The following is a 13,132-nucleotide window of genomic DNA, read 5'->3' on the forward strand; positions in this document are numbered from 1 at the left end:
TCATCTGAACAACAGACTGGACTGGACTCATAACTCAGACGCCCTCTACAGTAAAGGGCAGAGCAGGCTGTACCTGTTGCTGAGACTCATGTCGTTTGGAGTGGAGGGCCCACTCCTGAAGACCTTCTATGACTCTGTGGTGGCCTCTGCTATCTTTTATGGTGTGGTCTGCTGGGGTGGCAGCATCTCTGCTGGGGACAGGAAGAGACTGAACAGGCTGATCCGAAGGGCCAGCTCTGTTCTAGGATGCCCTCTGGACCCAGTGGAGGTGGTGAGTGACAGGAGAATGGCGGCTAAGCTGTCATCCCTGTTGGACAACATCTCCCACCCCATGCAGGAGACTCTGACAGCACTGAGCAGCTCCTTCAGTGGGAGACTGCAGCACCCACGATGTGGGACGGAGAGATTTCGCAGGTCTTTCCTCCCCACTGCTGTCAGACTCCACAATAAAGACTTTAACTGATCAAACACATCCACAAACGTGCAATGACACTAATGTGCAATAATCTTTTCTGGCATCGTTGTATTTTTACTCAGTTGTATATAGCATTTGTATTCTATTTTTTTCTTATTGTATATTTTATTCTATTTTATTCTACTGTATATAGTATTTTATTTTATTCTATTCTGTGCAGTTGTGTACTGTATTTATTCTTATTGTATTCTAATCTTTGCTTCATAACTTTTGCACTGTCCACTTCCTGCTGTGACAAAACAAATTTCCCACGTGTGGGACTAATAAAGGTTATCTTATCTTATCTTAAAAGAAACAAGGTGCGACTAAAAACTTTTGAAACATTGCCCATTTAAAAAAATAAAATAAAACAGACCTTACTTAAATCAGGCCCTTTTCCCCATTCGAGGCCACTTCTTTGTGTACCAATGGACCACTTTACATTTGGTTCTGACTATTTGCACTTGTGCATCTGCAATCTCACCACTGAATTCAAACCTGCTTAGACAGCAAACCTGAACTTCTGTGTCAAACTGACCTTGCATATATTGAGGGGCAGCAGTATGTCTTCATGCTGAGAAAGAGCACTACAAACGCGATGTTTGCTTTGAGAGTGTTGATGAAGAAGTATAGAGAAGGTCAGAAAGAGCTCCACAGGGTCTCTGTAGGCCATGAGGAAGCATATGGTAGGGTGCCAAGAGAGGAACTATGGTACTGCATTAGAAAGTCAACAGCAGCAGAGAAGTATGTGAGGGTGGTGCAGGACATGTATGAGTCAAGCAAGCCACTGGTGAGGTGTGCTGTAGAAGTGTTAAATATGGAGCTGCCAGACAGAAGTAAAAGAGAAAGACCACAGAGAGGAATCATGAAGTAGGACATGCGAGGTTGGTAAAACACATATGGCATGCTAGGGCCATGGTGAGATGGAGGCAGATGAGCTACTGTGGCTCCAAATAAAGGGAGAAACTAAAGAAATGGAAGCAGCAGCAGACTGGTGATCATGGCAGGTTTGTGGCTGAGACCAAGAGACCAAACAGCAGAAAGTCTGAAGGGAGAACTCAAGTCACAAGCAGCGATGGGTACCGGTATCTGTCATAAACGGTAGTAACCAGACCGAAAGGCAGCGCACATTTCGGTGCTTTTTTTTCCTGAGCTGTGATACACTTTAGATTCTAGCCAATCATTTTACGTTTCCGAGGATAGTAGGCGGGTCCAGGTACATACGTTCTTTTAGAGCAGAGCTACAGATTAAAAATGCCCGAGGCAAAGCGGTCAAAAGTCTGGCTGTACTTCACAGCAAAAGATGCAAACTCAGCAGCCTGTAACAAGTGCTTTAAGCTGGTACTGTGATACTGTCAAAGGAGGTAACACCTCAAATCTGAAGAAACACCTGGCGTTTTTTTTTTTTTTTAAAGCCGAGAAATGCGCCGTATTTCCTAGCTTGCTGCAAGACCTCACACCGTGCACATCTACTGCGGGTGTGGTGCCTGTTATCGGACCCAGAGTTAGCAAGATCCCCCAAAAACCCGAAGAGTAGAGTCCTGGCCCGTAGCCCTGCCAGTGTAGCAGAAATGATGACGGATGATGATGGCGGCAGCAGCCGTTCTTCTCTGCGTGAGTAGCTTAATGTTGTTCGTGTGTAATTTACGTTGAGTAGACTAACCACATTATTACATTAATGCACAAGGTGAACTAGCAAACATCATCATAGCTACATGCGGCTGTCTTCTTGTTTGATGGCAGATACTCCCTTCACCCTGGCTAAAAAGGCTAAAATGACCAAAGAAAAAGTGGAAAACAGCAAAACAAGAGAGGTTTTTGGACAAAGTTGGTGTTTTTTCCATTGTTTAAGCTGCTTCCAGCCAAGAATGATACCATATATGCCCCATAGTTGCAGAAAAGGCTAACATTGTTATCTTTTTACAAAAAAAACAGCTGAATATGAGACGTTTTTGGACCAATTTTGTGTTCTCCATTCTTTAAGCACCGGTTTGAGCACCGTTTAAGCACCGGCACCGTTTCAAAAGTACAGGTTTGGCACCGGTATCGGATAAAACCTAAACGATACCCATCCCTAGTCACAAGTCATCAGTTGACCTGAAACATGGTTCTTGTAGTCTATAATAACCTAAGGCATGGCAGAAATTTACTAAATCGGAGTGTGTGCCATAGCGCACCTACATCAGGCTTACCAAAAAGGCTGATTTTTGGGGGGCTACAACAACAACAGGGTATTAGACCCCCATTTATATCAATGCAACTTCATCCTCTTCTCTAAAATTAAATTCAGCTCGGGGGTGACCATCTTCATACAAAGAGGAAAAGAAAGCAAGCATCACAAATGTGATAAATGGTAAGAACTTCCAGGAAAGAATTTAAAAGGACACGTTGAAAGTGGTAGAGAGCTGCCCAAGTAAATAATCTTGAAGGAAGCATCATGAATGACTGCATGTGCGACCATCAAACAAAACAAAAAAAAAAAAAAAAGAGAATCCTAAAATGAATTTAATGCATCAGTGTTTAATGTGAAGTACTGTGCACAAAAACACATTGTCAAAAAGAAAAGACAAGTACAGTGGGGCAAAAAAGTATTTAGTCAGCCACCGATTGTGCAAGTTCCCCCACTTAAAATGATGACAGAGGTCAGTAATTTGCACCAGAGGTACACTTCAACTGTGAGAGACAGAATGTGAAAAAAAAATCCATGAATTCACATGGTAGGATTTGTAAAGAATTTATTCGTAAATTAGGGTGGAAAATAAGTATTTGGTCACCTCAAACAAGGAAAATCCCTGGCTCTCACAGACCTGTAACGTCTTCTGTAAGAAGCTTTTCTGTCCCCCACTTGTTACCTGTATGAATGGCACCTGTTTGACCTCATCATCTGTATAAAAGACACCTGTCCACAGCCTCAACCAGTCAGACTCCAAACTCCGCCATGGCCAAGACCAAAGAGCTTTCGAAGGACACCAGGAAAAGAATTGTAGACCTGCACCAGACTGGGAAGAGTGAATCTACAATAGGCAAGCAGCTTGGTGTGAAAAAATCAACTGTGGGAGCAATCATCAGAAAATGGAAGACATACAAGACCACTGATAATCTCCCTCGATCTGGGGCTCCACGCAAGATCTCATCCCGTGGGGTCAAAATGATCATGAGAACGGTGAGCAAAGATCCCAGAACCACACGGGGGGACCTGGTGAATGACCTGCAGAGAGCTGGGACCAAAGTAACAAAGGTCACCATCAGTAACACACTACAACGGCAGGGAATCAAATCCCGCAGTGCCAGACGTGTTCCGCTGCTGAAGCCAGTGCATGTCCAGGCCCGTCTGAAGTTTGCCAGAGAGCACATGGATGATACAGCAGAGGATTGGGAGAATGTCATGTGGTCAGATGAAACCAAAGTAGAACTTTTTGGTATAAACTCAACTCGTCGTGTTTGGAGGAAGAAGAATACTGAGTTGCATCCCAAGAACATCATACCTACTGTGAAGCATGGGGGTGGAAACATCATGCTATGGGGCTGTTTTTCTGCCAAGGGGACAGGACGACTGATCCGTGTTAAGGACAGAATGAATGGGGCCAAGTATCGTGAGATTTTGAGCCAAAACCTCCTTCCATCAGTGAGAACTTTGAAGATGAAACGAGGCTGGGTCTTCCAACATGACAATGATCCAAAACACACCGCCCGGGCAACAAAGGAGTGGCTCCGTAAGAAGCATTTGAAAGTCCTGGAGTGGCCTAGCCAGTCTCCAGACCTCAACCCCATAGAAAATCTGTGGCGGGAGTTGAAAGTCCGTGTTGCTCGGCGACAGCCCCAAAACATCACTGCTCTTGAGAAGATCTGCATGGAGGAATGGGCCAAAATACCAGCTACTGTGTGTGCAAACCTGGTAAAGACCTATAGTAAACGTTTGACCTCTGTTATAGCCAACAAAGGTTATGTTACAAAGTATTGAGTTGTATTTTTGTTATTGACCAAATACTTATTTTCCACCCTGATTTACAAATAAATTCTTTACAAATCCTACCATGTGAATTCATGGATTTTTTTTTCACATTCTGTCTCTCACAGTTGAAGTGTACCTCTGGTGCAAATTACTGACCTCTGTCATCATTTTAAGTGGGGGAACTTGCACAATCGGTGGCTGACTAAATACTTTTTTGCCCCACTGTATACTCCTGGGAACAATCAACCAAATGTTGCCACTAGTCTAACAACACTGGCTGTTAGGATTAAAACAAACATTGCAAAGAAAGTTTGCCCATAGTTTGCCTATGGCATCTCACTGTGTACTTTAGACAATGGTGTGATTGTTTTCTCAGCCCCCGCTGATTCCAAAGTCATATTGATGCAAAGTTTGATTAAAACAAGTCACTTGAATGTTCATAAAATGAACATGGCAGCTCCAGGCAACAATCAGTCATGTTTTATCTAACGGAAACCTCGGCGCTGTCAAATGAAGCCAACGTGTTGCAGTTTCTTAAAGGGGCACTTGTGGCTGGTTTAAAAAACAAAAATAAACAGTTTGTAATACAATTATCTGACAGACAATCCAAGAATTCTTCATGAAATAACACACAGAAGAATACATCCTGGTAACCAGGCTTGCCAGCCTTAGCTGAAAACTCAGACTCCACCCTCCTGTCCAATTATTGTCACTTCTGGTTTCCAAAAAATAAAGATGACAAGCTGATGTTGAAGCTTCAAAACATTAGTTCACAAATTAATCAGTGTCAATCAATGACTATATCAATAATTTATCTATAGTTGGGTTGGTGTTACACACAATATATTGGGGTTTAAACTTGTTTCTTGTTGGTGGTCACCAGGTATGGATATATTTTAGGGGGGATTTTGCTCCACTCCCAAATCTCTAAATCCTTCAAGGTTTTTTTTGCTATTGCTTGGCAACTCAGTTTCAGTTCTGTCAATTAATTTTCTATAGGACTAAGATCTGGAGACCTTAATGTGCTTCTTCTTTAGGCTCTACTCTCCCTCTTTTTCCAGAATTATTGTCTGACAATCTTAACTGATAATTTGTCTCTCACCAATAAAACGAAACTACTATAAAAACTATGCGCATGAAATGAAACCTAATATATGTACTATTGCAAAGAAGACATTAAAGTTGGACCGCAAAAAATTCTAAATGTCTTAATTTATTTATCAATCATAAACTTCATTAAAAGCATTTTATCTTCACAGACAACACAAAGCAGTAAGTGTGTTGCTTTAAACAACATTTCCAGCTGGGTTTTAGCACCTGAAGGCTAAATATAAAGCTGTAGCAATAACCTCTTACACATGTGACAAAGGATATTCTCACCTGCCAATATGGCTTTGTGTGCCTGGAATTTCTGGCCAGCAACACACAGGGAGCAGTCAGTGAATCTGGAGCTTGCCCACAGATCTCCAAGTTCTTCCGCCAGCCTGCAGTCAGGAACCCTCACCATGTTCATGGTGTTCTGGCCTGAGATATTCACAGAGTCTTGCACTACGCTCACCTGAAAAGACACACACACACACACACACGTCGTAAATTTTGCGCCCTTTTTATTGTGTAAATCGGAATAACTTGTTTTAGAGTGAATAGTTCCTTTAACACACTGACTGGTTCACACAGAGGCAAATAAACAGCATGCAATGTTCATAAAAGGCAAATAAATCGGTAAATCAAACATGCTGTGAATGCTTAATGTGGGTTCACTGTCTCTGTAATCAATACATCAGCCACTCAGTATGGAAGTAATTTGAAGAAAACCTATTGTTCCTTCTTTATCAAATCAGACTGGCTACACTCCCAAACAAGCCAAAAAACCCGCATTGAAGTCAAATTGGGAGTGCCAGTATGTGTGTGTGTGCACGAGAGTTGTCTGTACGTCTTCCCTGCTGACTTCACCACCTGTTCCAGACAATGTCAACCAGACTCATTTATCTCTCAACAGGACTCACTGCAAACACACACAAACAAGCAGGCTCATGAGCACAAACACACCCACATATTCACACACACACTAATTACTAAGTAATTTCCAACAGACTGGATTGACTGACTTGCAGTTTTTCACCTGCCTGGAGTGCAATCTAATCAAAGAGAAAAATTAGCTAGCTATAGCCTGGTTTGGAACATTCTGTAGTTAGTTAATTAATTAGTTAGTTGTCTGGCTTTCAATTCATGACAGATTAGTCTAGTAATGACGAAGTCCAGAGTCATTCTAGCTAGCATCCGCGGAGTGAGAGTTAAGTTCCAATAATAAACTAAAACTAATGGTCTAGTTAATTTTGTTAAAATTATTGGAAGATGTCCTGTTCTGATTGGATTAATATAATCTTGTGACGATTGAGTTTTTAGTACAAGACAAAGACTGCATTGACAAAGTTACCAAGGTTACAACTTTGGTGTCGAAGAATTCATTTCAAAGAATAAAGAATATGGCTCATAATACCAATTATGATAAATTGTCAGTGTCAGTGCTCAACAAAGCCTCCTTTAGTTCACAACTTGTAAATTAATGTGTTTTAAATTGTCTAGCTGAGGGCTCAGTAAATTGTCAAATTAAGATTTGGCTAGTTTTCTGTTATTATAAGACATTTACCCCACACTTGCTTCCTTTTTCCTTTAAATGAGGCCTTTAAAGTTTGTATCTGTCTTGTATGAAACTTGTATGAAAAGCATACAAGAGTGAAAACAGATATAAGATCCCTTGAAAAATCAAATAATGAAACTTGTATGTTTTGGATACTTACTAAAAAAAAATATATGAAAGTAATGAGAAAGTGGCCACTTTCATGAGTAAATCATGTAAGCCTTATATGATTTATATATGATTTACTCATGAAAGTGGCCACTTTCATGAGTAAATCATGTAAGCCTTATATGATTTATATATGATTTACTCATGAAAGTGGCCACTTTCATGAGTAAGTCATATATGTTTTTACTATTTCTTTTCCATATGGGTTTAGGGTCAGGTAAGTTTACGGACACTGTAACGACACTATATTATGATTTTTTGAAAAGAAGTGATCCCACTCGTAGTTTTTTATACTTGTAACCATTTGATTAAAGAAAAGCTGAATCTTATTGTTACTATTAGTGTATTATTTTCTAAAATGGAACAGTGGTTAGCACCGTCACCTTATAGCAAGAAGAGCCTGGGTTTGAATCCAGCCTGAGGCCGTTCTCTGCAGAGCCTGCATGGGTTCTCTCCAGTTAATCTGACGTCCTTCCACAGTCCAAATAATGTATGGGGTTGGGTTAACTGGTCATTCTGAACTGGCTAAAGATGTAAAGTAAGCATAAAAGATTGGCTGTCTTTGTGTTAGCCCTGTGATAGATTGGTGACCTGTCCAGGATGTACCATGGAGCCCTATGACATCTGGCACAGCTGAAACTCTGGATGGATAGATTCTAAACATGATTTCATTAGAATATTATTGATTTTCAGGCTAAGCACTCTTGCATTCAACAAAACACTATTCAAAGACTTCTGACATGGTTTTTCTATCAACTTAAATAAATGTATTTTGTCATAGCTGGCAGTATTGGTGGTGGATGGAAAAAGAAATTTGCAGGACTTGGTTTTCAGTTACATTTAACACCACAATTAAGAGCTACGAGGCACCTGACACCTGATAAATAAAAGGACGCTTGTTCTCCTGTTTTTCTCGCTGACACCTTCGAATAGCTTTCAGTAAACTATTGTCAAGAACAAGGCCAAAAATCCCAAAACATCCCACAAAGTGACCTTGCTGTTAAAGCATCAACAACTGAGGCTGACACCAAAAAATCCATAAAAAAAAAAAAAAACTAAACTAAATTACAGCCCGGTTCCCTTCTCATCCATGCCCATTCAACCATCAGCCCACCTATTCGTCCAATGCCACATCCATCCACCTATTCAAAGAACACAAAAAGAGTCCTAGAAAAGGAGGAAAAGTGCATACAATAGAGAAGTACGTGGCAAGCAGGAAATTGAATGTCAAGGAGCCTTGTTTGCTCCTGATGGAGGTTTGAGGGTTCGCCTGAAGGGGACAGAAAGACAGACTGATAATAAAACAGAAGAGTAAGAAAAGCAGGAGATTGGGGGGGAGGGGGAGATATAGAGATAAGAAAAGTGGAGAGAATACAGATGCAGAGATACCAAGCGACAGACAGACAGAATAGAGAGAAGCCATCACACACAAAAGAGCTGGGAGTGAGTGAGCCATTGGTGGGATCTACAGTTGAAGATGACCTCTCATAGTAGCAGCTCATTTCTGGTACAGAAATGACAGGGACAGTGTGAAGAAAATGTGACTATCCTGAAGAAGGAGAATTCAAAGTATTCCTGTGTGTGAGACAGTCTGGTTTCCACAGCTGGGCCTCTTATTCACACTCCTAGGAGATGCAGGTTTGACTGACATATGTACATCTCAACACACTGACAGAGGAGCACTAAAAATAAAGCCACATTCACACGAGAAAGAGACATTCCTGTGCACAGACGTTGGCATTCATAAAACACTGATTAGTAATATAGAAGGCCTGGTAAATAGGGATTTGCTGTGTATAAGGGAGGAACAGGAGGAAAAACAGAAGAGAGAGACAGACGCACGGGCAAAGACAAACAGGGCGGAGGACAGAAGTTCACCGAGCTCAAGCTGGAATGAAAAATGGCTTTAGGAGGAGAAGAGGAGGAGAGAGGGGAGAGTCCAGAGCTGTGTCCTGAGTACCCACCGAATAAAATAAACAAGTGCTGAAAAGCGAATTGGAAGGGAAGCCTGGAAGCTTGGTCAGTGCGTTTCGGTATAAATAGCCCAATTAGTATGGTGGAGCAGTCGTTGGGCTTTTAGATGCAGTGCTGCAGAGCCGGTCTAATTACTGGCTAACTTGACCAATTATTTCACTGTTTAACCAGGCAGAAACTAAATCGCAGCACCTGGTTATTTAGATACACTGGCTGCCCAGACAGTCTTCACACCATTAGCTGTCATCTTCAGTCATTGTCAGCTTCCTCAAGCTTGCATTTTCCATGTATACACTTGATCTTAATTCAGTCTTAGTATACTTTGTCATCTTAAGTCTTCACTTATTTTAGTAGAGATGGGCGAATGCTTTGTGATGAGTTATTTGTCTCCTGACAACAAAAATGTAAGTCCTCCCAAGAAAAAGGCATTAGTGTTCAACATCTTAATAAATGTCAAAAACACGTATACAGACTGTGTGACTCTTTCCCATCAAGATTTCCTCAGTGAAATTATAAACTCCACTAACAGACGGTATATAAAGATGAACGTAGCCTCCAGGTCTGTGAAGCCAATGCATTAGTGAATTAAATCCTCATTGTTTCCAAGCAGGGGGTGAGTCCCTTTATAGACGTCTGAGGACACAATCGTGCTGCTTGTGTGATTTATGGGTTTTATTGTTAGTTTCTAGTTTTTTTCTTAGTACAGCATCACATTAATTTTCTAAGTTGTGCTCCCCACCTAGCAGTTGACAAGTGCCAACTGTATGAAAGCTCTCAGTCACATCACATCTGGCTTCAGCAAAGCAAAAGCTCAGGTACAAGCTTCAAAACAGCTGGATGATGTCACACTAGTTGTTTTATATGTTTTTATATGAAGTCCAACTTATTATAAGAGAGTCACAGTCATGACATCCTCCCATCCTCATATCGTTTTTAATTAATATTAGATTGTTCAGGAAGATGTGTGGAGGCATCCCGGGTAAATGTACGCTAAGGGAAATGTAAACTTTGCTCGCCAGAAGGAGGTTTTTCTTTAAAGATACCTCAGTAATGGAGTGTTAACTGAATGTTGGTCAATATCACAATTTTAATATCGACTTTGATTCTAAAGTTTGAGTTTTGGTGTCAACGAGGTCAATAAGAATGATCCCTCAGAGGAAAACTCCATAGTAACTCTGCCAGCAGTGCAATTCAATGCAATGAAAGAACTGAATTAACCAACCAACTAAATGATTGACTGATTTGTATTTATTACCCAGTAGTTATACCGATGATTATCGTGATGATGATGACGACAGAAACCACTTATGTATACAACCTTAGGTAAGAAAATAACAGTAATGAAGAATCATTGCAGCTATATCACCACAATCATCATTTGTTTTGGTAATTAAGTTCCAGAGATAAGTACTTACTAAAGCGCTTGCCTCCCAGTTAGTTGCTCAGACATCAAGATGAATCTCATTGTAAACCCTCCAGGCAACGCAGAGTTAATATTGAGTTTCAGCACCCAGATGATTTATTCATAATGCATCAATCTTTTTCTGCCTGTTTATGTGTTTGTTTATGGATTTACAGTGTTTTGCCATGCGTGAAATAGTTTGAAAAAGGAAAAAAAAAGAAAAAAAGAGAGAGATTCAAATCAAATGAAATTCATTAAGTTCTGGAACACTTGTTCCTTTACCTGCCAAGACTCATTTTCTCGGTGCGGTCCTTTGCATTCACAAACACGTAAACACGGGCCGAGATGACGGACGAAGCAGACAGACATATGGACAGATGCATGCATACATACACTCACCTCAGCAAACTACACACTTTCTCACACATATGACAGGACACTACTTGATGCTGATGTATTATTTTAAAAAGTGTCATTTCCTTCTTTCTGTTATTTTTTTTACCATAGATCATTTGCATAAATATTATTTGACTTTCCACACAACATAGTTTTAATGACCTGCTTTGAGTGAAGGCAAACTTCTAACCTGAAGAGGTGCTATCTAGACAGACAGCACTCAGGATGAGAATAAATATCCACTAGTTCTATGCAAAATAGAATTCCTTAATGCTGCTTTCTCCCAGACGTCCTCACCACACATTTTCATGACTGTCCTTCCGATTCGGCACATCATAACCAAATATAAATCTTTCAAACTCTTTACTTCTGAGATCATTAAGGATGCCATTCGATAAACAAAACAAGTCTTAAAATTAAGAGTATTTGTCATGTGGTATTTTAAACAATAACCTGTTAAAGGAGGATGTTTTTCACAATTATTCAACAGCTTAAATTTGTTAACTTTTTGGGTCATTCTTCTAAGAAAAAAAAACAAAACCCAATGAACATAATGGGAAAAACAAATTCTGTCCATCTCTGCAGGCGGAAGCAAAGTCTGACAGTAAATGGTTCAGAAATGGTTGCCAGGTTGGCAACGAGCCGCTGCCAAAATGGTAGCCTTATTTTAATTGTTTGGAATTGGAACAATTATGTCCATATTTCGAAAATAAAACCTGATACCAAGATCGTCTGAAAGCAATTTACATAACACAGATGTTATTTTTTAATCGTCTGTATGCGTGCGACACACACATACAGAGGAAATGTTACCATTGTGCCTTATTAATTATGCAAATTAAAAATATCAGTGCGAGGCTGAATGCATTTGAAATCACACATTTGCAAGTTTTGGGTCATTTGCCGCCACTGAGGGGGAAAAAAGGCAGATAACAGTTCCATATTTGAAAAACTGCATTAAATGAAACCAGAAACTGATTTGCTGCATGTTTTCCATCCTCCTCCATTTATTAGATCAGTGTTGCTCGCAATGAGTCTGTCTTTTAGTATCAGTACTCTCACAATGATACACTTTATTTTTCTTTAAAGTCAGTTTGTTGAGTGTTATATATTGTTTTGTTCAATCATTTCATTCATCGTTTTATTCCACACCTCACTTTTGCCTTTAGATGTGACAGCGCGATGTAATGCAGCTCTAGCACACTCATTTGCCTTGACAAAGATTATACACTGAAAGTACTGAATAGACATGAAAAGTGCTTCCTACAGTGGCAACCACACCATACTAAATGGCTGACAGTGATCCAAATCTGGCTGCCTGGGGCCACTAAAAACCTACTATTGATCTCTGTGGAGGTAACTACAGAAGCATTAACAAATTAAATCAGACAAACATCTTTTACAGCATTACCCACATTATATCACCGCTGTGTTTCAAATCAAACACACTGCTAGTCTGAGGATTCACTACTAGTTGCGTTTCTACTGCTTCAGTGGAACAAATGTGTTTAAATAAATCATTACAAATGTATTACGAGTTAGTTCACAGTTCATAGCCACACTTCAGAATTTCATTTATCTGTTATTTACATTTTTAATGGAAATTCGATTGCAATTGAACCTGAATCAAATGTCAGGGGAAAATATCGCACATTACGCATTTTATAATTGATTTTTAAGACGCAACAACAAGGTGAGTGCATGCTATCTGAGGAATAAATCTAATAACAAAGTGCATGCAATTTCAGTATTTTTCAATAAACAACATAAATACACCCTCATCATGTACACCTACTCATTTCATCGACAAACTCTCAAAAGATCTGTGATCTTTGAAATTGTCATTTGAACCCCTAAGCACAAAAATTCATCACCATCTTTTTATGATGTACAACTTGCTCTCCACTCTCTAGCCAGCTAGAGTAAACAGGCTTGATGTCACAGACGCGCTCTGCAGCTCTCGTACTCATTCCCTGCATCTACTTTTAGATTTTATTGCTCACAAAAATCAAAAAAACAAAGCGCAACGACAGGATGTTGGAGTTTGGAGACAGTCTAATACACGGGTCTGAGTTAGTGGCCCTCCGGCAGCTGCAACAGGTGACAGAACTGATTAAAGCGGAGAATAATAGAGGAATCTGATTT

The 13,132-nt window shown here is 40.1% G+C and overlaps 1 protein-coding gene across 1 annotated transcript in view; it reads right to left on the reverse strand.

The window, feature by feature from the left end:
* Window positions 1-13,132, reverse strand: part of spop (speckle type BTB/POZ protein) — a 105,699-nt gene that overhangs the window by 15,510 nt on the left and 77,057 nt on the right. Inside the window, exon 7 of the mRNA XM_087839999.1 lies at window positions 5,787-5,964. Within this exon, the coding sequence (XP_087696125.1) occupies window positions 5,787-5,964 (178 nt within the window). The remainder of the gene's footprint in view (window positions 1-5,786; window positions 5,965-13,132) is intronic.

The sequence above is a fragment of the Neolamprologus brichardi genome, chromosome 4 (assembly GCF_056152115.1).
Source record: "Neolamprologus brichardi isolate AB-2024 chromosome 4, ASM5615211v1, whole genome shotgun sequence".
NCBI classification, from domain to species: Eukaryota; Metazoa; Chordata; class Actinopteri; order Cichliformes; family Cichlidae; genus Neolamprologus; species Neolamprologus brichardi.